This window comes from Chenopodium quinoa, unplaced genomic scaffold (assembly GCF_001683475.1).
Source record: "Chenopodium quinoa cultivar QQ74 unplaced genomic scaffold, ASM168347v1, whole genome shotgun sequence".
Classification (NCBI taxonomy): Eukaryota; Viridiplantae; Streptophyta; class Magnoliopsida; order Caryophyllales; family Amaranthaceae; genus Chenopodium; species Chenopodium quinoa.
Genome location: NW_018743292.1, coordinates 12,654,421 through 12,679,184, shown reverse-complemented (window position 1 = coordinate 12,679,184; position 24,764 = coordinate 12,654,421). Strand labels below are relative to the sequence as shown.

The following is a 24,764-nucleotide window of genomic DNA, read 5'->3' as shown; positions in this document are numbered from 1 at the left end:
TTTTCAAATTAATGACAAAAAAATGAATTAGTCACATTTGTAAATGTATCTATGTATATATACTAATAATTTTATAATAAGGTTGGTACGAATTATTAGTTTGGTGATCATATAATGCTCCCCACGATTTGGTGAAGGCTTGACTCTAGAATAAAACAAGAACCAAAAATTGTTTATTTCATTAGGTGCGATGCAGACATACAATATCTTTTGTGTTTGATTATAATCTGCTTAAATTTGGCTACCTTGGGTGTTACATATAATTTCATATTACATAAATTATTAACAAAATTGTGGATAATTATATAAATATACACCTACTACCATATTGGCTAATATTTAGGACAAGAAAATACACGTACACACCTAACAAATACAAGTATTAGTTTGAATTAGTCATTGTTTATTTGGTGCTTTGCTTCTAGGCTTCTTCGAGTACCATGCATACTTTGATTATTCCCTCCTAACCTTTTATTAAGGGAGTTTAGACTGCTAAGTATGCTAACTATTCCTTCCTAAGTCCTAATCATTACTACGTGTAGCATTACTGACGAATCTAATAAGACCTTAAAGATAACTTTTATAATAGAGATTGTAGTGATTCTACATGTCAATTTAGGTCAATAAAAAAAATCAATTTATAATTAGTACAGAGTACTCTGTAATAGTTTTAGTCATCAATTTTCTTCGTCTAGCAAAAAAAATGATTACAAAAATAAATAATTTTACTTAAACAAATTTAAAAAAAAAAAAAAAAAAAAAAAAAAAAAAAAAAAAAAAAAAAAAAACAGTTTCAATCAGCAAATATACAAGGGAAGTAGGGAACGAATAAGCAAAAACTAATCTCAATCTATAAAAAATAAAATAAAATAAAAAATCAGTTGCAAATTTGCAATAATCAAAATCATTTTAATTTAATAATTGGAATGATTTCAGTTTAATTTAATCAAATGTTTAGAACAGACTGATAGAATTGATCGTTCAACTGCCTGGTTGTTAAAGGACCAATATAGAGGCTCAATGCTTGTCTACACCCAAACATGAACCATCCCAAACTAAACTAATCTCAGATTCTTCACAATCATTTTAATTTGTTTATCTTTGCTTTCTTGCCGTGTTCTGTTTTGTTGACTTGAATGGTAATACTTCTATAAGTTAGACCAACTTCGGTTTATGCCCAGCTAATTTATAATCTTTCGAAACCACGAGAGTGATGGAGGCCTGATGAGGAAAAATTAACAAACAAGAAAACGAAATGAAAACTACGAGTACATAATAAAGCCATCCAAGATCCAGTCTGGGACCAGTTTGTGAACCCAAACTCCGCTTAACATCAAACCATTGACCACGACACATGATGTGGGTTGGTACGCACTAAAACAGCCTGTACCTGTCCAGTCTATAGACCAGACTAGAAGGTGAAAAATGGCACATTAAAGAGCTATGAAGGGCAGCACATCCTGGACACTTCCACACAAGATGTCACAACTTTGGGGTATAAATCGTCATAAACAGCCAATACATGGCTAGTGTAATCCAATATTGAAAAACCGAATAAGACTGGAAGGTTAAAATACTCGGGTCAATTGTTCAATTATATCCCAGCTCCAATATATTTTTATAGCTGATTAATGCTGGTCCTCAATCTTCTTCAAACCCTTCATATCTGTTGTCTCAACCCTGCATTGAACAATCACTTAGTTTATTGAAGCACTTGCAATCAAAACACTTGACATGTCATGTCAAATACTGACATCAATGATGCAACATAAAGATATAAGCCAATGACATTCGTGAACATATGCACATTAACTCCACTGTGTCCACTAGTAAACTAACACCTTGAAAAAAGCGTCTGGTAATATGGCACCAACTGATGTAAATGATAGTATCCATCATCATATATGCCAAGGAAAACGAGAGTATAATAGGGGATGGGGAAAAAAAATTAAGTTCATGAAGATCCAGAGGAACAGAAGTCAGAAGTCTTCTAAAAAACTAGAATATCCTACTCTGCACTTAGTTTCTGCCGGATGTAGGAATCATTAATTCACATACCACTTTAGGCTCTTAAACCTAAGCTCAACTGCCATGTGATCAAGAAATTCATGACTAGAAGTAGCTAGCCTCCTATCATGAAGTCAATTAGTCCAGGGATGTAGCCATATCAGAGTTTTTTTTTCCGCTTAAAGCAGCACCATCCAGATTCTTAGACAAAAGTAACACTGTAACAGCCTCAAAGTACCATGTGCACTCACAAGAGATATGCAGCTAAATCTACACCGTGCTAATTTTTGAGATTTAATAGAAGTATAGAACTGGCCAACAAAAAGATCTATGCAGCTATGCTCTAAAGCTCAACCCAAGGCCTCGAGTTGCCAATTACACAATTGTATTTTAAATCCTGCCCTCAATTATCACCAGAGAGTTACTTCTAACACAAGCCTTTTACAGTCTTGACATGTCTCCTCAAGTTACAGAAGATACAACTACCTTCTTAACAAATACACCATAATACAAAATTACAAAATTGAACCAACAGGCAGAAGACAATACTTTGTGCTAAAGGGAAAAGCCAAATGACAGGTGTAGCGAACAAGGCTTTGCTGAGACAATTGTATATACTACAGGTTTGTTGCAAATCACCACAGAAAAATAGATAAACCAAAGTATCAAACCAAGGATCAAAACCCCTGAGTCCTGACTAAGGTAGAGTCTCAGAGTCAGGAAGGTCCATCAGGACATTTTAAGAAATTTACAGATCAAAGGGCCTTGCACACAGGTAAAGGGAACCTAAAAAGATTAGGGGTTTTTAAGCCCCTTATAAATTTCCAGATATTGGTGTATATTCAGAGCTAGTTATGTCCAACTAAACATAAGATCACATTTAGTCAGATACATCAGCGGCTTTATAGCAAGAACAGCCTATATTGAATGTAACAGAGTACAGCCACTCAAATGGCTGATACTAGTGGGAAAAGCGTAAGAGGCCATCTAGGCCCGCAGGTAAGGGAAGCACTGCCAGTGTCCTATAATTCTAGTTGGACACAAATGAGGCTCAGCCTGAACCATGTCCTGTCCAAGCCTGCAAATGATGACCTACAGATCAAATGTACTCAGGAGCTGAAGCATAGGCAATTTCCACAAACCCATCACTACTAACCTATTACTTCAAGTGGCCAATAGAGAGTAGAGACTCAATTTTGGTGGCACATCAGGCAATTGTAGGGAGAAAGAAGATTCACAAAGACACTCCTCTAAAGAGCATTTGGATCTCCTCAAACCTCTTGCATTAAAACCCACATGAACTAATTGTTGCTAGTTAAAAAATTTAAATAAAAATAATAATAAAAAAAAAAATAAGAAATGGAAATTTTAGTCTGTACGAGCAAACTAAGAAATTTGTGGTCATATAATGTCTAGATGCTCATTGTCCGAAATGAAAGTATATAAATAGGCCTTTCAAAGCAAAAGCACTTGAAGTTTTGAGCTGTCTTAACAGAATTTGTTCTCTATCAACATCATTTCAGCTGAATGAACTCATGGAAGTGAAACCATGACCTAATTTACCAATCCCATCCCTCTAGAAAGAACAAATTTAGCTCGTTGTTTATCATAGATCATGATTGTGCAGCTGCGTGCATTATGAAACTCCAGGATTCAAGTTAGCTTGTCACTTGTGGCTACCCATCTCAAGTAAAGTCATCAAAGAATCATACTAACAACATATCTCTTTTTCTTATATATATAAGTCTAACATTGATCTACAACCTTAATTTTTTGAAAAAATTGAGGCTTCATGCCTAACAGAAAGACGGTTCATTTCTAACCAGACTCGTTTCTTCCTTTCTTGGATAAATTAGAAGTGGTGAGAACTACTTTCAACGAAGCTCACAAGGCACCTTTCTAAAGTTTTCTGATAACCCCACCCATCCATCCACCCACCAAGGTGCCAAGGTGCAGGACATTATGGGTCATGTGTTTTTAGTGGTCTAGGCAAAGTGATTTTGATAAAGCGCAACTGAGACGCAACCACCACCACCACCACCCTCTGACACGCAACAGTTACTCACACACACACACACGATTGAAACAGCAAACAAAATGACAAGACTGGAGCAATGTAATCAATAACAGATAATCACAAAGAAAGACGAGATTTAATCACAACAATGATGAACTTACGTTGTTCCGTACAGAGCGATCTTCTGAACCTTGGTCACCTCCGATCCAGACTGATTATCTTCAATGAAAATTGTTAAGCTGTCCATACATCCCAACAAAAATAATTAGAAAACAAAAGATTGTCGAGATAATGTACTTTCTCCATTTCCTTAAATTTGTAGCAATTTGACTCTCACGTTTGTCCATTTACAACTTTGATTATTGATTTCCTATATATCTATTAGTAAATATTACAAAAAAAAAATAAAAAAAAAAAAAATAAAAATAAATAAATAAATTTGATACTAAGGTAAACGACATTGACACGAATCGAGCATTTAACATAATAACATACTTTTGTTAGCAAAACATGTGAAACTGTTGCAATTCTAAGGAAACAGGAGAGGTAATGAGAAAAGCTATTTCAGGCCTTTCAGCAATAAAGCATACCTGCGAACATTTTGGAACTTGACATACTTCAATACTACGGGCTTTCCCTGCAATGGACAATGTAGTACACATTGTAAACATAACTGGTATTAAGATGGAGTTAAATCTTTTAATAAAGTTGATGACAGAAAACAGGGAGCATTGATCAGTTACCTTTATATTTTCAGCTGAAAGTTCAACTGTATCACTTGGAGGATAGTCATTGACATTACTGCCATTAATATTATCCAGAGGTCAGATCCAGAAATACCTAGAACTTATCAAATCAAGAGAAAGCATGTGACCATGAAAACATACCTAAACCCCATATTTTCTTTGTTTGAGTAAAGTTTGACAGTTTTAGGACCTGAAAATGAAAACTCTCTTCAGAATTTTGACAACCTACTAAAATTGCAGGGGGGTGAGGGGAATGCAAAATTAAGATGACGCATTTACTGTCCACTGAAACCAAGAAAATGTGAAAATTATAGGTATGAAAACCTTTTCCATCATCAAACAAAGAAGTGTTCACAGTTCATCAATTTTCAGTATGACATGATTTGTTTGAGCTGCTACCCCCAAATGTAGGCAGAAGATAACATATGCATCAATGCATTGCTCCATGCGTAGTTGCTTATTATATCTACTTACAAAACTACATCTAATCCCAAATGAACTCAAATGGGTTTCCCATGAAATTTTATTACTTGAAGGGAAAAGATAGTAGAAAACAATTTCAAAAGATGGAATGATGGATTGGATAAAATCATGACTTGATCAACGACATCCTTAACCAGCAAATCAAAAACTGAATTTCGCATGTAACATGAAAACATATGCCTTATTATAACCACAGCAATACTACCCCATCCACGGAAAAAAAGAGATGAAACACCAAATAAATACATCAAGAAACAAAGCACAGACCAATATAATCAGTTATCAGGACATGCACTTGTGCACGAAAAAAGTTTACACAGTGTGATTCAGCATGAGTAATCAAAAGAAAAGTACCAATATCACAAACCAGTAAAATTGACAGCTACTACTCCATATAAGCATATGCTCAAAAAAAATAATAACAAAAATAAAATAATAAAACAAAAAACAGATCTTTTTTTTCCATGACATGTAATTATTTAATTTTTCTATTTATTGTTTGATTTGTCAAGAGATTGGGTTATGGGTCAGAGGTGATATTATAATATTCACCTTCTTCCTCTGGTCCTTTGATGACAATAGAATGCAGCTTAATGACTTGTGTAAATGGAATGTAGATCAAAAGCTGCTCATCAGCATCACTCTCTAGATTCAACCCATCATCTTCACGGTAACCCTGGTTCATTAACAGCAGAACATTAAAACAGCAAATCATACAATAGTTGAACTCAAAGTTAATATCAATCAGATTGATGAAAAAAAAAAAAAAAAAACTGCATTTTAATTCTTCAAATCCCATTAAATAATATTGTTAAAATATTCACTGTCAAACAGAAGAGTACAAATTCCCTAGTATCCCATCTTTGCCTGTAAAGAAGAGTGCAAAATTTTTTACTCAAGTCATATTAGGCTTGTTGCTAAGTCTCTGGTTATTCCAAACAAAATCAAGGATTTCTTACGATGTCATATTAGGGTTTCTCACCTCTTACAATGAATAAGCTGCAACAATTATTAGGTTTCCAAGGTGTATAAGGTAAATTCTTTGAGAATAATGAATTAGGATTTTCATTTTATCAGGCTTGCGATGGATAAGAATTATGTTACATGACTACGTGTCCAAGTGTCTGACTCGACTATTTTGTGAAACATTTTTGTGATTTTCACCCAAAGTGAGGTGCCTATGTGTCCACCGAATATATCCAAGTATCGAGGATCTAACACGGGTAATTGAGGTAAAATAAAGAGCCCAAGGAACATCTATTGGATAAGGGAGCCAAGGGCACAAGGCAAGTTTTCCACCTTTTTAAGAGCTATTTTTCTTGAACGCAGGTGACAAATACAATACCATATCCAAGTGTTACTCACTCTTAATTTCAGACACAGAAATAATATCCTAAAGCTGACATGGGTGTCAGTATGCAGCATCTATAAAACCTATACTTGATTTTAGAAAAGTTTTGCATGTACTTCGTACATTATAAATAGACATGCAAACATTTTAGCCCATCAGTCTGAGTTGTTTTCTAGTACTTGTCATATTGAGCCATTAGCATATATCAGAGTATCACATTAGTCCATTCCCTTTAAGATAGCTTTCATAATATGTAGTAGTTTGTATGAATTCCAAATATGTTTTTACTTTCATACACAAACAGTACAATTGTGAGGGAAGATCCACCATTCCAGTGATAAAATCATCCAAGAGCAGGGTCGTTATACAAAATAAAAAAAAAAAAAAAAAAAAAAAAAAAAAAAAAAAAAACTCTGACATGTGTAGCCTGTAGGTGCAAGAACGTGAGCCGGATACATTCCAAACCAAATTGAAGGGCATTTGGGGGGTGGGGGGGGCAAAATGTTGTTATTCACACAATGATGGATAAATACTTCCTATTAATTTCTCAAATTTAGACAATACGAGATCCTAGTTACTCAATACGGTTTTAATTGATTTTCTTGAACGGACTAGTGTTACATCTAATTAAAAATCTTAGATCCATCACTTTGCACACCATGACTGTTTTGCACTTCCTATTAATGTTTCAATTTAGACAATTGAGTACCACTCCAACCAGTCGCCAAGACCGAGAACAATTAGTCCCGGAATCAAATCCTCCCCCCTTGTCAAATTATCGTACACATCCCTATCGTATATAAATCCTTCTCAATTTCCCTACCACAAGCGAAGGATATTTCTAGCAATTCATGCATCCTCTTATATATACAGGAAAATATTCGTAACGAATTGGAATAAATTGATGATACATTCAATCAACCCAGAACAAATAATCAAATTCAAATAAACACAGTTAGCAAAAGAAGCATCAACCAGATTGAATTCCACAGTATCATAAACTAATCAATCAAAACTTACAAAAAGAAAAACCCTAATTTTCAAATATGTAGTTTCAATCACAAACAGTCACAAATTACTTCAAATTGCAAAAAAAATTCAAAAAATTCAAAGAATTGATAGAGAGACGAACCTGTTTGAGGGCATTGGCAACAGTGTGAGTGCCACTTTGATTGAGACATTCAATACCTCTCCAATCGATGTGTTCCAATAAATCCACCTTCGAACAAAAACCAAAATTAATTTCAATTGAAAAATAAAATAGCGAATAATTGCAGAATCAAAAAGAAAAGAGATTAACAGGCGATTGGAAAGATGAATAGGAGTTGAAGAAAGAGAGATACTTGGCTTCGCTGAATAGCAGAGGCGGATTCGGCAGCCATGGCGGACAAGGGGAGGAGAGAGAGAGTTGGGGAGGAAGAAGAGAATAATAATGCAGTGGAAGTGCAGCTTTCTGTCTGTTATAAGACCACTATCAGCAGTGAGGAAAAAAAAAACCTCTCAATCTCTCTCTACCCACTTTCTCACTCCTCCCATACAATTTCTCTCATCAAATGTTTTTTTCACTACATCAATGAGGAGAAAAAAAAACCTCTCATCACTTTTTCCTCCACTATTTACTATACCCCACCATAATACACATCATCTTTTTATTTTATCTTTATTTTGAAATAATGTTTATACTACATATTTAATTTTCCAATACAATTAAAATATGTGAAAATAATTTATTTTTTAATTACATTTAAAAATAATTTAATAAAAATGTATAATTTAATAACAATTTATAAGTTTTATATTTACTTTTCAATTACGTTTAAAAATAATATAATAAAAATTTATAATTTTTATATTTATTTTTCAATTACGTTTCAATTATAACTTAATAAGATTGTTATTTATTTGTCAATTACGTTTTAATTATAATTAATAATTTTTTTTATTTTTCAATTACGTTTTATTTATAATTTAACATTTGAATTAGTAGCACATTTTTGTAATGAACACATTAAATAGTCACATGGGAACTTCAATAACGGTAATACAAACACATGGGATGTTAAATAACGGTACAAGTACGAACTAGATAAAAGTGGTTCTACTAAAATAAAATACAAACACGAGTATTAAAACATAAATAACGATACGGTTACAAATAACAAACTAAAAAATTATTTATTCAACCGCATTATGACGAAAGTTCTGCCATATGTGCTCCACTAAATCTTGTTTCAGAGATGAATGAATTTCTCTATCACGAAGGGAAATCCTTCTCTCCAAATACGTGTTGAAATCAATGTTGGGTGGTCGCCCGACGTTGAATTCAAATGGCTCGTTGTTAAACACCGTGGCACTTGTGCTCGGGTCTGCCCGCCTCACCGTACGTTGTGGTCGATCTTCTTAGTAGTATCGTCTCAAAACATCTGCACGTGCGTAGTTGTGTCGTTCATCCTCGACGATCATGTTGTGCATTATTATACAGGCTTTCATAATATCACAGAGAATATCTTCGTCGTATGCAAGTGCTGGTTGTCGTAGTATAGCGAACCTAGCTTGTAAAACTCCGAAAGCCCGTTCGACGTCTTTCCGAACTGCTGCTTGTTGATCAGCAAACAACTTGTCTTTTCTAACATGAGGATGTGTTATACCCTGTATAAAAGTTGGCCATCTCGGGTAAATCCCATCGGCCAAGTAGTAGCCCAACTCATATTGATGTCCATTAACCGTAAAATTTATGGGTGGTGCATGACCTTGTAAAACATCATCAAATACCGGTGAACGGTAAAGGACATTCAAATCGTTACATGACCCAGGCATTCCAAAGAACGCATGCCAAATCCATAGATCCTGATCAGCAACAGCTTCAAGAATGAGAGTTGCACTCTTGCTACGACCAGCATATTGTGCCTTCCAAGCAGTAGGACAATTCTTCCACTCCCAATGCATGCAGTCTATACTACCAATCATCCCCGGAAAACCACGCAGATCATTTTGATGAAGGATTCTCCTTAAATCTTCATCTGTAGGTTTTCGTAGATATTCACTTTCAAATTGTGAAATAACCCCTTGACAGAAATGTTGCAATGCCTGCCTAGAGGTTGTTTGGCCGAGACGTAAATATTCATCCACAGCGTCTGCGGCTACGCCATACGCTAACATTCTTATTGCAGCGGTGCATTTCTGCAACGGTGATAAACCAAGCTTCCCAGCTGCATTTCGACGTTGCTGGAAGAATTGATCCCCCTCAACCACTTTGCTCATAATGCGGCAGAACAATGACCGTTGCATACGGAATCTACGTCGGAATTGGTTGTCGTTATACACTGGATTATTCGCGAAATAATAGTTGTATAGTTGCACATGCCCTTTTTCTCTTTCCCTATCCCTTTTGGGCTCCGTTGATAGTTCAGTTTCATTATTTAGTGGAGGTTCTTGTGGTTGGTCTGGAGGAAGTAATCTATGAGGTAGGTGATTTGCTACATACTCATCAACTAAGCAATCAAATTCATGATTTTTGGAGAAATCATCAGAAGAGGAGCTTGAGGTGGAAGAAATGAAAGACATTTTTATTTTGGTTAGGTAGTTGGTGTGTTTGGGATTGTTTCCGTTTATAATAACACAGGTATATATAGAAAATGTGAAAGTCATTATTGGATGGTAGTGGTAAGTTTGCATGTGAGTTAAAGTGGAATTGAAATTGCATGTGACTCGAGGTGACAATTCAATGCATTATTTTAGCATGTGATTGTGCAGTGTTATTGATGTTTGAGCAGAGGTGACAATTCAGTGCATTACTTTAGCATGTGATTGTGCAGTGTTATTGATGTTTGAGCAGAGGTGACATGTGACGCGTGTCAGATTGTATCTTTATCAGATATCAGCTTTATCAATTTCAAATTACTAAGAAAACATGTGAATTAACTGAATATTAATAATAAATTTAACATTACATAAACATAAATTTAACATAAACTAAATAAACACTAGTACATTAAATTAACTGAATAAAACATAAAGTTAACATTAACTAAATAAAACATAAGCCAAATCTCCAAGTCACACGTGCCTTTTACCATATAGCATTGCACGTAATTCCTCCTTGTAGGCCTCTTCATCGGGAGTTAGATCAGTACCCTTTGAAAGTAGATCTTGCAGCATTTCATAGTTCAGCCTTCTCTCTTGTATGTCAACTTGTTTTTGTTGAATTTCGACTTGTTTTTGTTTCCTCCTCTCCCTTTCCATGTCAAAATCCAACTTCTTCAACCGTATTTGTGCCTCTGTTTCCCTACAGGCATTATTCTGCTTCATTTGCTCACCAATGGTTGAAGAATCAGAAGCCACTTCTTTTCCCTTATTACGCTTGGCCTTTGCCTTTTTAACACCATCGGGTCGAGGAAGACCTCCAGAACAGAAACCCGTGGATGGTGTATCACCTTCCTCTACGGTTCTACATCGCTTATCACTGCCACTACTATCATCTTCGACGGCATCACCTACAGCTAATCTTTCCTCTCTTGACAACGCCCACCTAAGTTTTGTCCTCCACTTTGGGTCATTTTTAACCATTTCCCAACCATGGTGACAATTAAAATTATGTTGAGTAGGCTTGGAGGAAGCATAGAATAACTTACTGGCGTTATTAATTCGATCTGCTTCGTTGTAGCCACTTCCTGTAACCCTTCCTGCTTCGTCATAGCAGCTACTCCATTGTATTAAATCAGCTGCCATCCTTCTCCAACGACTTTCCAAACTCCTCAAAGGTCTTGGTGGTAGAATGTGAGGTTTCTCAGCCTGCGCTTCATCATATGCCGCTGAAATTTTTCTCCAAAGCACAGATGCTTTTTGGTTTGTACCAATAATTGCATCTTCACTGAATTGCAGATACAAACCAATAAGAGTTTCATCCTCCGCAACAGACCACATTCGACTCCCTTTTGTAAGTGGTTGGTTTTGATTGACAGACACTCTTGGAGGAGGTGGAGGGTATTGTGGAGTATCTGGAACACTTTCTTCCATTTCATCTTCATATTGAGAATTGCTCCCTTGATAAACAGGAGGTGAATGTGGTGGTGGAAATTGAGGAGGTGTTTGTTGTGGTGGAAATTGAGGAGGTGTTTGTTGCGGTGGATATTGAGTAGCTATTCGTTGAAGGAAGGTTTGAAATCGAGGGTTAGTGACAAAATCATCACCCAAATCAGAAAAATAATTAGAAAAATCTGGTTTGTTAGGATCCATTAGCAAAATAATAATAATAATAATAATAATAATAATAATAATAATAATAATAATAATAATAATAATAATAATAATAATAATAATAATAATAATAATAATAATAATAATAACAACAACAACAATAATAATACTACTACTTTTTTTTGACAATATAATAATACGATTTTTTTCAAGGATTAATAAATTTAACAGAAATAATAATAAAGAAATTATTATTAATAATAATAATAATAATAATAATAATAATAATAATAATAATAATAATAATTATAAGAATACCAATAAAACTACTACTTTTTTTAAATTAACACTACTACTACTACTACTAGTAATAATAATAATTATTATAATAATAATAAAAATAATAATAATAATAATACTAAATAATAACTGAGGTTTTTTTTTTACGAATAATAATAATAATAAAAATGATGAAAATAACTCAAAGAAATTGGGAAAAGAAGGAAATTTGTAGTATTTATAGGTTTTTTGAAAGTATATCAAAATATATCAAAATGCATGTCTATTTATAGAGAAAAAAAAAAATCTATCCGTTGGTGAATTTTGTTTTTTTTTTTTTTTTATAATTACAACAGTTATATTTACCTTACAAAAATATAACCGTTGTAATAAAAGCAAAAAAATCTGATTGGTTGGAAGGATAAAGCCTGACGCGTGTCGCATCCCCATTGGCTGGGTCTGACGCGCGTCAGGCCAGCTGCCCCCTTTTTTTTTTCCCTTTTTGCCCCTCAAAACGGCGTCGTTTCGCCCTTCTTTAAGGCAAAAAGACGTCGTTTTGCAAGCCAGAAGGGAAAAAAAAGGGAAAGACGCGTGTACGAGTGGGGCCCACTTGTTACTGTTCACGAGTATTTCCCCTCAACTCTTGTGCGTTTTCCATAGCTCTCAACGGTGAGGGTTTTTTCCCTCACTAACGTAATGCTCGGGTATTTTTTTTACACCCTTAGAGCACTCCCAGCAGTGAGGAGAAAAGCCCTCACGAGTAAAAATAAGGGTGTAAAAAAAATACCCGAGCATTACGTTAGTGAGGGAAAAAACCCTCACCGTTGAGAGCTACGGAAAACGCACAAGAGTTGAGGGGAAATACTCGTGAACAGTAACAAGTGGGCCCCACTCGTACACGCGTCTTTCCCTTTTTTTTCCCTTCTGGCTTGCAAAACAACGTCGTTTTGCCTTAAAGAAGGGCGAAACGACGCCGTTTTGAGGGGCAAAAAGAGAAAAAAAAAGAGGGGGCAGCTGGCCTGACGCGCGTCAGACCCAGCCAATGGGGATGCGACACGCGTCAGGCTTTATCCTTCCAACCAATCAGATTTTTTTGCTTTTATTACAACGGTTATATTTTTGTAAGGTAAATATAACCGTTGTTAATTATAAAAAAAAAAAAAAAACAAAATTCACCAACGGATAGATTTTTTTTTTCTCTATAAATAGACATGCATTTTGATATATTTTGATATACTTTCAAAAAACCTATAAATACTACAAATTTCCTTCTTTTCCCAATTTCTTTGAGTTATTTTCATCATTTTTATTATTATTATTATTCGTAAAAAAAAAAAAAAACCTCAGTTATTATTTAGTATTATTATTATTATTATTTTTATTATTATTATAATAATTATTATTATTACTAGTAGTAGCAGTAGTAGTGTTAATTTAAAAAAAGTAGTAGTTTTATTGGTATTCTTATAATTATTATTATTATTATTATTATTATTAATAATTTCTTTATTATTATTTCTGTTAAATTTATTAATCCTTGAAAAAAATCGTATTATTATATTGTCAAAAAAAAGTAGTAGTATTATTATTGTTGTTGTTGTTATTATTATTATTATTATTATTATTATTATTATTATTATTATTATCATTATTATTATTATTATTATTATTATTATTTTGCTAATGGATCCTAACAAACCAGATTTTTCTAATTATTTTTCTGATTTGGGTGATGATTTTGTCACTAACCCTCGATTTCAAACCTTCCTTCAACGAATAGCTACTCAATATCCACCGCAACAAACACCTCCTCAATTTCCACCACAACAAACACCTCCTCAATTTCCACCACCACATTCACCTCCTGTTTATCAAGGGAGCAATTCTCAATATGAAGATGAAATGGAAGAAAGTGTTCCAGATACTCCACAATACCCTCCACCTCCTCCAAGAGTGTCTGTCAATCAAAACCAACCACTTACAAAAGGGAGTCGAATGTGGTCTGTTGCGGAGGATGAAACTCTTATTGGTTTGTATCTGCAATTCAGTGAAGATGCAATTATTGGTACAAACCAAAAAGCATCTGTGCTTTGGAGAAAAATTTCAGCGGCATATGATGAAGCGCAGGCTGAGAAACCTCACATTCTACCACCAAGACCTTTGAGGAGTTTGGAAAGTCGTTGGAGAAGGATGGCAGCTGATTTAATACAATGGAGTAGCTGCTATGACGAAGCAGGAAGGGTTACAGGAAGTGGCTACAACGAAGCAGATCGAATTAATAACGCCAGTAAGTTATTCTATGCTTCCTCCAAGCCTACTCAACATAATTTTAATTGTCACCATGGTTGGGAAATGGTTAAAAATGACCCAAAGTGGAGGACAAAACTTAGGTGGGCGTTGTCAAGAGAGGAAAGATTAGCTGTAGGTGATGCCGTCGAAGATGATAGTAGTGGCAGTGATAAGCGATGTAGAACCGTAGAGGAAGGTGATACACCATCCACGGGTTTCTGTTCTGGAGGTCTTCCTCGACCCGATGGTGTTAAAAAGGCAAAGGCCAAGCGTAATAAGGGAAAAGAAGTGGCTTCTGATTCTTCAACCATTGGTGAGCAAATGAAGCAGAATAATGCCTGTAGGGAAACAGAGGCACAAATACGGTTGAAGAAGTTGGATTTTGACATGGAAAGGGAGAGGAGGAAACAAAAACAAGTCGAAATTCAACAAAAACAAGTTGACATACAAGAGAGAAGGCTGAACTATGAAATGCTGCAAGATCTACTTTCAAAGGGTACTGATCTAACTCCCGATGAAGAGGCCTACAAGGAGGAATTACGTGCAATGCTATATGGTAAAAGGCACGTGTGACTTGGAGATTTGGCTTATGTTTTATTTAGTTAATGTTAACTTTATGTTTTATTCAGTTAATTTAATGTACTAGTGTTTATTTAGTTTATGTTAAATTTATGTTTATGTAATGTTAAATTTATTATTAATATTCAGTTAATTCACATGTTTTCTTAGTAATTTGAAATTGATAAAGCTGATATCTGATAAAGATACAATCTGACACGCGTCACATGTCACCTCTGCTCAAACATCAATAACACTGCACAATCACATGCTAAAGTAATGCACTGAATTGTCACCTCTGCTCAAACATCAATAACACTGCACAATCACATGCTAAAATAATGCATTGAATTGTCACCTCGAGTCACATGCAATTTCAATTCCACTTTAACTCACATGCAAACTTACCACTACCATCCAATAATGACTTTCACATTTTCTATATATACCTGTGTTATTATAAACGGAAACAATCCCAAACACACCAACTACCTAACCAAAATAAAAATGTCTTTCATTTCTTCCACCTCAAGCTCCTCTTCTGATGATTTCTCCAAAAATCATGAATTTGATTGCTTAGTTGATGAGTATGTAGCAAATCACCTACCTCATAGATTACTTCCTCCAGACCAACCACAAGAACCTCCACTAAATAATGAAACTGAACTATCAACGGAGCCCAAAAGGGATAGGGAAAGAGAAAAAGGGCATGTGCAACTATACAACTATTATTTCGCGAATAATCCAGTGTATAACGACAACCAATTCCGACGTAGATTCCGTATGCAACGGTCATTGTTCTGCCGCATTATGAGCAAAGTGGTTGAGGGGGATCAATTCTTCCAGCAACGTCGAAATGCAGCTGGGAAGCTTGGTTTATCACCGTTGCAGAAATGCACCGCTGCAATAAGAATGTTAGCGTATGGCGTAGCCGCAGACGCTGTGGATGAATATTTACGTCTCGGCCAAACAACCTCTAGGCAGGCATTGCAACATTTCTGTCAAGGGGTTATTTCACAATTTGAAAGTGAATATCTACGAAAACCTACAGATGAAGATTTAAGGAGAATCCTTCATCAAAATGATCTGCGTGGTTTTCCGGGGATGATTGGTAGTATAGACTGCATGCATTGGGAGTGGAAGAATTGTCCTACTGCTTGGAAGGCACAATATGCTGGTCGTAGCAAGAGTGCAACTCTCATTCTTGAAGCTGTTGCTGATCAGGATCTATGGATTTGGCATGCGTTCTTTGGAATGCCTGGGTCATGTAACGATTTGAATGTCCTTTACCGTTCACCGGTATTTGATGATGTTTTACAAGGTCATGCACCACCCATAAATTTTACGGTTAATGGACATCAATATGAGTTGGGCTACTACTTGGCCGATGGGATTTACCCGAGATGGCCAACTTTTATACAGGGTATAACACATCCTCATGTTAGAAAAGACAAGTTGTTTGCTGATCAACAAGCAGCAGTTCGGAAAGACGTCGAACGGGCTTTCGGAGTTTTACAAGCTAGGTTCGCTATACTACGACAACCAGCACTTGCATACGACGAAGATATTCTCTGTGATATTATGAAAGCCTGTATAATAATGCACAACATGATCGTCGAGGATGAACGACACAACTACGCACGTGCAGATGTTTTGAGACGATACTACTAAGAAGATCGACCACAACGTACGGTGAGGCGGGCAGACCCGAGCACAAGTGCCACGGTGTTTAACAACGAGCCATTTGAATTCAACGTCGGGCGACCACCCAACATTGATTTCAACACGTATTTGGAGAGAAGGATTTCCCTTCGTGATAGAGAAATTCATTCATCTCTGAAACAAGATTTAGTGGAGCACATATGGCAGAACTTTCGTCATAATGCGGTTGAATAAATAATTTTTTAGTTTGTTATTTGTAACCGTATCGTTATTTATGTTTTAATACTCGTGTTTGTATTTTATTTTAGTAGAACCACTTTTATCTAGTTCGTACTTGTACCGTTATTTAACATCCCATGTGTTTGTATTACCGTTATTGAAGTTCCCATGTGACTATTTAATGTGTTCATTACAAAAATGTGCTACTAATTCAAATGTTAAATTATAAATAAAACGTAATTGAAAAATAAAAAAAATTATTAATTATAATTAAAACGTAATTGACAAATAAATAACAATCTTATTAAGTTATAATTGAAACGTAATTGAAAAATAAATATAAAAATTATAAATTTTTATTATATTATTTTTAAACGTAATTGAAAAGTAAATATAAAACTTATAAATTGTTATTAAATTATACATTTTTATTAAATTATTTTTAAATGTAATTAAAAAATAAATTATTTTCACATATTTTAATTGTATTGGAAAATTAAATATGTAGTATAAACATTATTTCAAAATAAAGATAAAATAAAAAGATGATGTGTATTATGGTGGGGTATAGTAAATAGTGGAGGAAAAAGTGATGAGAGGTTTTTTTTTCTCCTCATTGATGTAGTGAAAAAAACATTTGATGAGAGAAATTGTATGGGAGGAGTGAGAAAGTGGGTAGAGAGAGATTGAGAGGTTTTTTTTTTCCTCACTGCTGATAGTGGTCTTATTTTTACTCGTGAGGGCTTTTCTCCTCACTGCTGGGAGTGCTCTAAGGAGTACCAAATTGGCTTAACTACGCTATTTTTTTTTTTTCAAACAATTTTAGGAAATTATCACTTCGTATTTTTCTTTTTAAAACAATTTCGGGAAATTATCTTTTATATTTTTTATCCTTTCCTCAGGTCAATTGTAAAAAAATGGTTAACACGTGCACCATAGGTAATCATACTTGGGGAGCTTTTTTGGTTTTGCCTTATGTCACAACTATAGTGGTTGCGCCCATATTGATAAGAGAAAATTCGTAAACAAGTATTTTTAACATACAAATATTCGCACATTATTCTTAAGAATTAAAAAAAAAAGGCAATAACAATAATGAGGGCAAATAAGTAAATAAACATATTAAGGGACATAATTGTCTCAACACTATTTAGAAAAATAAAAAATGTATATTTAAGGATAACTATGCAAATAAATATTTTAAGGGACATAATTGTCTTAACACTAATCATAAAAATAAAGTAACAAATATAATATAAAGGTAAATATGTAAATAAACATTTGAAGGGGCATAATTGCCTCAACACTATTCATAAGCGTTAAGTTATACTTTTAAAAAGGTAAGGGAAAAGCGTTCCTAAAATAGAATATGTGCCACGTATCACCCTTTTAAGCTCTTTAGTTTTTATTTTTTGTATTTATGAATTATTGATATTAGTCAACCATAAATTAGTAACAAAGTTTAATTAAATTTTTAACATTTGAACTAGTTTTTAATGCCCTGGTTATTACCTGTATTACAATAATTGTGAATGATATTCATGATTTAAATCTCATACTTATAACAATTGTGCATTTGTGCATGACATTCATGATTCAATCAAACTATTCAAAAAAAAAAAAAAAAACACTTTTATTGATTTTTTGTATATTATGTTTCTATATATTAATTAACCTTGAGATCAAGAGTTCGATTCTTATATAAATCATGTTTCTAAATTTTTTTTAATGTGTAATGACATGAAATATTAAACAATAAAGAAATTGGGAGGGTATCATGTGGCATGTTAATTTGCTTCGAAACTAGATAGATATATATTATTTTAGGAATAATCATTTAAAAAAAAAAGTCACCCCACTTCCCCACCAGCCCAATGCCCTCCTCGCCTTCTACCCCATCGGCAGCCAAGTCCAGCCCCACTCCCTCATTGTCCCGCCGCCCTCCCCCTTCCCCTGAACCACCCATCCTTCCTCCCCCCCAAACTCCCCCCTCCCTTCTCCCTAGAAAACCCCTCCCCCACCCCTGAAAACCACCAACCGCCCCTCCCCTATCCCGAAACCCTAGCAGCTAAGGTTTTTTTTTTTTTTTTTTTTTTTTTTTTTTTTTTTTGGGGTGGGGGGAGGGGGCGGTTAGGGGTTTCTAGGGTGGGTGAGGGGTTTAAATCCCATGCCCCCTACATGTTATTGTATTGCCTTTATGGCTCGTTTAGAACCAAAAAAGTCACAAAGATGCCTACATCAACTTTCATTTTTTATAAAGTATATAACAAGTCTTCAAAAGTAGAGTATAAAATTAAAAAAGCTTTAAGTAATGTTTCAACCCAAAAATATATGTGCGGTCAACAGGTTGGATCTTGGTTTTTTAAATTGTTAGACTAAAACTTAAAGCCGACCTATAGATAATTGGACCCAAGCTGCCAAGTATGAGTTGGGTTAAGAACAATTGTCATCCCTAATTGAGATGAAACTAAAACTTACATTAAATTTTGTAGGAAAATTATACCATATAACCTTGTGTTTTATATGAATTTTATATGTAACCCTATCTTTTACCCTACATCCTGAGGTTATCCTAAATTTGCAAAACATCTAAATTGGATGAATAAGGTAACTCCATAAAATTGATATATATATATATATATATATATATATATATATATATATATATATATATATATATATATATATATATATATATATATATATATATATATATATATAAGGTAACTCCATAAAATTTTCAATTTTTTTTCTTCAAAATCTCACTACTTGAACACACTCTCTCTCCATTAATAGTGGATCCAAGCAATATAGTCTCCCACCACCACCTTCTTCTTTACAAGTTAAAAACTCAATTTTAAACCTAACATTTACCTAAAGAGTGTTTTTTCTTCTTTTCTATTTATTTTAACCGTTTTTATTTGAAAATTATTAATAGTGTTATCTTTTTCATCTAATTTAATGAGTTTTTGCAAGTTTATGGCCACCTCAATCCTTATGCAATATTATAAAAGTCATGGTTATATAAGAAAAACATGTAAAACACAAGGTTACATGGAGAAAAGAATAATTACTCTTGGATCAAAATAAGAATAATTATATAATTATATTCTTAATTCAGCATATATAGTAACACAATATAAATTAGTTAGAGTCTATTAATTTTGAATTACCAAGTATGCTTGATGCTTGCTAGAGGTGTCAATTTGGATGATCAGATTGGGTCTGATGAGGTCGGGTCGGGTCATTTTTAAAGTTGAGTCATATTCAAGCGAATCCAAATTTAAATCGGATATTTTTCGAGTAAGTTTCGAATCAGGTCGAGTTGAACGTGGTTTTAACACCCTGCTTGCATACAAAAATCATTGACAATTAAGAAACAACCAAACTCCATTCATCAAATCCATCGTTGCTATAATCGCCGCCTACACCACTAAGCAGAACCCCAGTATCCCACTGCATAAAGTATCAAATTCTCTTTTTAACAATCAATGGCTGCTGCTTCTTCTTCCTCACTTCTTCACCAAACTTCAATCTTCTCTTCAATACCCACTAACTCAAACACTTCCCAATCTCACCAAACTCACAATCCAAACCCATTTCTTCAAATTCCCAGAAAACCCAATTCCCAAAAATCCCTCCCTTTTCTTCGTTGCACTTCTTGTGGAACTACAATGAGTTCCTCTGAAAATGACCTTAAAAACCCAGAAAAAGAGGTCAAATTGTGGGGTGGTAGATTCGAAGAGAGTGTCACTGAAGCTGTTGAGAAGTTTACTGAATCAATTTCCTTCGACAAAGCTCTTTACAAGCATGATATTATGGGTAGTCGTGCTCATGCTACCATGCTTGCTCATCAGGTCTTTACATTCATTTCTTGTTTAGGGTTTATTTCTTTTAGCTATCTATTGTGTATTTGTTTAGTTATTATGAATTTTGGCATGTGAATTAGCTATCTATTTGAGTAATGAGCTCAATGTATTGCGGGTAGTAGACTATTATGTGATTTGTGGTGATTTTGCGTGTTTTGTATACTACACGATACTATACACCTGCTCTGTATACAAGACCTGTCGGAACTTTTATACCGTGTTTGGAATTTTTGTTCTATTTATCCATGTTTCGCTAAAGTGATAATGGAATGCCCATTGTGCAAAATGGAATATGTTATCATAATGTTGATGATTTTGCTTAGTTATTTGAGGATAAGAGTTATTGCAGTAAGATTTTTGATTGGATTTGTTATTGTGAGTAGAGTAAATGAGGATCTGATTGCTGGAGTTATTGATGTTTTTATAGGGGTTAATTAGTGTCGAAGATAGAGATAGTATACTCCAAGGGCTTGATGAGATAAAGAGGCGTATAGAGGCGGGTGAATTTGTATGGAGGAGTGATAGGGAAGATGTTCACATGAACATTGAAGCGGCTCTTACTGATCTTATTGGGGAACCTGCGAAGAAGCTTCACACTGCACGAAGCCGGAATGATCAAGTTTCAACTGACTTTCGTTTGTGGTGTCGAGATGCTATTGATGAGATCATCAAGAAGATTAAAAAGCTTCAGGTTATGGCCTTTCCCTCTAATTGAGTTCCCCAAGTAATATCATATAACTTCAAATGAGCAGCTGCACTTGTATTTTCATTGCAGTTTACCAGGTTCTGTTTGCTATGTTAGCAGAGCTCAGCATGCATTGTTTATATTACTTGTTGATATTCCTTGCAGAATTTAAAAAATTCTCTATGATATTGAGGGTCAGAAACTTGATACGTCACCCTGCCTTGTGTTTATACATTTTATAGATCAACTTCCTCTTCTACATTTCTAACTATTTTGTCACCAAGTTCTTGTTCCATTGCTGCTTGCCTATCTGCGCAAAGTCTTTATATTATTGTGATAAATCATAAAACTTGTCACCAAGTTCTTGTTCCATTGCTGCTTGCCTATCTGCACAAAGTCTTTTTGTTGTTGTAATGCATATAATACCTTACATAGAAATCCTCACTAATTTTCGCTTAGCTAAAATTTCTTATGATATAACCTGCAGGTTTCACTTGTTACCTTGGCCTTTAAGAATGAAGGCTTGATTGTTCCTGGCTACACACACTTGCAGAGGGCACAACCTGTATTATTGGAACATCTTCTTTTAACTTATGTTGAACAGGTTTACATTGACATTTAAATTTTATGCTTCTGTAAAGAAGATTCTCTGATGTTCTTTCTTAATGTAATTTCCTAAGATTTTACGAGATAGACTGTTAATTGATACTGTTATATGCAGTTCCTTTCATTTAGTTATTGTATCTCTATATCACACTAAGTTACTTCCTTCTTCCGTCTGGTAACTGCAACTGTGCAAGTGTGCAACCTCAAATAGAGTTAATTCATGTTTTCTTGGTCTTCATCTGTAGCTTGAACGTGATGCTGGTCGACTGACAGATTGCAGAACTAGGTTGAATTTCTGTCCTCTGGGTGCGTGTGCATTGGCTGGCACTGGCCTACCAATTGATAGGTTTATGACTTCTGATGCTTTAGGATTCACTGCTCCCTTGAGAAACAGGTAATTTTCAGAATTTGATAGCAAGTAATCATAAATTGTCCGAGTTACTCAGCATTTTATTTTATTTACTTGACATGAAATCTTGCTCTATCTAGACCCGACTCCTGAGGCTGAGGGATCACTGGGTCAGCATTGTTTTATTCCTCTGTTCCGATTTGCCATGTGACTACTCTTTCTAGTAAATCTTCATGAAAATATATATATATATATATATATATATATATATATATATATATATATATATATATATATATATATATATATATATATATATATATATATATAGTAAAGTAGATGATGACTTGAGTGATGATCAATATAGTATGGATGAACTAACTTTTTGACTGTTAAAAGGTTTCATTGTAATAGTGTAAATATACTTGAATTACATTATGTTTCTTTTGTCTTGCAATCGATTGTGTGCTAGATTATAATGTCACTCGAATAGAGAGTATAGGCTCACTCCCCAAGATGATAGAAAAACCGAGCTTTTGGAATTCCTTGAAATAATTTGCATGCTGTTGGTTTTTAAGATTTTTTTATTTTAACAAAAACGTTTAGTGTGGGGCTGTTATATACGATGCTTGTTGCCACTGTTTTGCTGCTTGTATACCTCAAGCAGATTAAGCATTTCTTGTATATTTCTTCCATGACTATGAATTGGGACTCCATAGATTGTACCTCTAAACCAATTTGGTATAAGCATTTCTGTAATGGCTACTTTCGTTTTCTTATGTGAAACAGCATTGATGCAGTTTCAGATAGGGACTTTGTGTTGGAGTTCCTTTCAGCTAATTCTATCACAGCCATTCATCTTTCCCGGCTTGGTGAAGAGTGGGTGTTATGGGCCTCCGAGGAGTTTGGATTTTTGACTCCTAACGATTCAGTTTCTACTGGAAGTAGTATAATGCCTCAGAAGAAAAACCCAGATCCCATGGAACTTGTTCGTGGAAAATCTGCACGAGTTGTAGGTGATCTGGTAACTCTTCTTGTACTGTGCAAGGGACTTCCCCATTCTTATAACCGTGATCTACAGGTACAAGCTGATTATCCTCAATTTACATTCTGAAAGATTATATCTGGAGACTACTTTTCTGGTTTTCTTTGTTTCTTTCCCATTTGGCTCTTCTGACCTAATGCTTCTCATTTGTCATCCGAACAGGAAGATAAGGAGCCTGTCTTCGACAGTGTGAAGACAATTGTAGGAATGTTGGAAGTAAGTTCCGAGTTTGCACAAAATGTTACCTTCAACAGAAACAAAATTGAGAAATCTCTGCCCGCTGGCCATCTTGATGCCACAACAGTTGCAGATTATCTTGTAAAGAAGGTGGGAAATTTCAATTATTTCAGGAATGATTTCTTTTTGGTTATTTTCTCTCATTTCATTATTCTGCTTAACTGTGTTAGCCTATTTTAAACCATATTATTTCAATTAGCTTGTGTAAAATATCTATATTGCTGGTCATATTTTCTGCAATGTATTTTTCTGTTCACTATTCAACTTCACTCTTGTTATTAAATTTCCTAGTTTCCTTTCCCTCACATTTTCTAATCCCTCTCATTCTACATATTCCAATAGGGAGTACCCTTCAGAACTGGTCATGATATTGTGGGAAGATCCGTCGCATTGTGTGTCTCTAAGGGTTGCCAGCTTCAAGACCTAACCCTTGACGAGTTTAAGAGTATTAGCCCTGCATTTAGTGAGGACGTGTATGACTACCTTGGCGTGGAGAATTCTGTCAAGAAATTCTGTTCATATGGTTCAACAGGGTCAGAATGTGTATCAAGTCAGCTTGATTTTTGGGCCGCACAGCTTGAGATAGACAGGAGTGCATACAACAACCAGTGATTGCTCTAGCATTGTCCAGAAATTTAAATTTTCTCCTTTATTTTTGTCTGGGATGCTTCACTTGCCCTTTCTAATTTTCAAAAATGTATCTTTATTATTTTAAACTAGAAAGTACCTTGCTAATGCACAAGATATCTGCAAAGTAAAATAATGATGAAAGCTATTGTAGGTTGAAAATTTAATTTTTATATCAAGGGAGAGTTTTTAGCTAAGGAAAAAAAAGAGTTTTGAAATAAACTGAAATATGTGGTTTTTTTTTTTTTTTTACAACAAGATGTCAAGATGTGAGAGTTTAATGTCAATTTTTTTTTTTAGTTAAGGTATGGGAAAAAGAGAATAGTTTTGTTTTCAGTATACCATTATAAATATAATTGAGCTATGTAAATTGAATAAAACTTCTAAACAAAAACTTGAATAAAACTTCAAAACAAGATCCATTTAGAGTGTACTCTGAATCTATAAAGCTTATAATAAGTATTATTCAAGTTTTTGTGTATGCCGCAATTCATTTTGGATTGCGGCATACACAATCAAGCGCAAACTTATAAAACTTC

The 24,764-nt window shown here is 34.5% G+C and overlaps 6 protein-coding genes across 6 annotated transcripts; 3 read left to right on the top strand and 3 right to left on the bottom strand.

Moving 5' to 3' along the window:
* Nucleotides 1-1,165: 1,165 nt before the first annotated feature.
* LOC110737110 (PITH domain-containing protein At3g04780-like) lies at nt 1,166-8,090 on the bottom strand. The gene is made up of 8 exons (XM_021917480.1): nt 7,948-8,090; nt 7,737-7,823; nt 5,806-5,929; nt 4,912-4,960; nt 4,768-4,825; nt 4,615-4,661; nt 4,186-4,263; nt 1,166-1,680 (listed from the first exon to the last, which is right to left on the bottom strand). The coding sequence occupies exons 1-8, from the start codon at nt 7,984-7,986 to the stop codon at nt 1,629-1,631; spliced, it is 534 nt and encodes a 177-aa protein (XP_021773172.1). The 5' UTR covers nt 7,987-8,090; the 3' UTR covers nt 1,166-1,628.
* A 914-nt stretch (nt 8,091-9,004) lies between these two features.
* On the bottom strand, nt 9,005-10,295 carry LOC110735981 (putative nuclease HARBI1). Its single transcript, XM_021916149.1, has one exon. The coding sequence runs from the start codon at nt 10,277-10,279 to the stop codon at nt 9,005-9,007; it is 1,275 nt and encodes a 424-aa protein (XP_021771841.1). The 5' UTR covers nt 10,280-10,295.
* Nucleotides 10,296-10,660: 365 nt separating this feature from the next.
* On the bottom strand, nt 10,661-11,839 carry LOC110735980 (glutathione S-transferase T3-like). The gene has a single exon (XM_021916148.1). The coding sequence runs from the start codon at nt 11,837-11,839 to the stop codon at nt 10,661-10,663; it is 1,179 nt and encodes a 392-aa protein (XP_021771840.1).
* Nucleotides 11,840-13,762: 1,923 nt separating this feature from the next.
* LOC110735979 (glutathione S-transferase T3-like) lies at nt 13,763-14,941 on the top strand. Its single transcript, XM_021916147.1, has one exon. It carries the CDS (start codon nt 13,763-13,765, stop codon nt 14,939-14,941), a length of 1,179 nt encoding a protein of 392 aa, XP_021771839.1.
* A 492-nt stretch (nt 14,942-15,433) lies between these two features.
* Nucleotides 15,434-16,597, top strand: LOC110735977 (putative nuclease HARBI1). Its single transcript, XM_021916146.1, has one exon. It carries the CDS (start codon nt 15,434-15,436, stop codon nt 16,595-16,597), a length of 1,164 nt encoding a protein of 387 aa, XP_021771838.1.
* Nucleotides 16,598-20,170: 3,573 nt separating this feature from the next.
* LOC110737108 (argininosuccinate lyase, chloroplastic-like) lies at nt 20,171-24,447 on the top strand. Its single transcript, XM_021917479.1, has 7 exons — nt 20,171-20,664; nt 21,104-21,367; nt 21,849-21,965; nt 22,213-22,361; nt 23,106-23,397; nt 23,524-23,688; nt 23,941-24,447. Exons 1-7 carry the CDS (start codon nt 20,299-20,301, stop codon nt 24,208-24,210), a joined length of 1,623 nt encoding a protein of 540 aa, XP_021773171.1. The 5' UTR covers nt 20,171-20,298; the 3' UTR covers nt 24,211-24,447.
* The last annotated feature ends 317 nt before the right edge of the window (nt 24,448-24,764 follow it).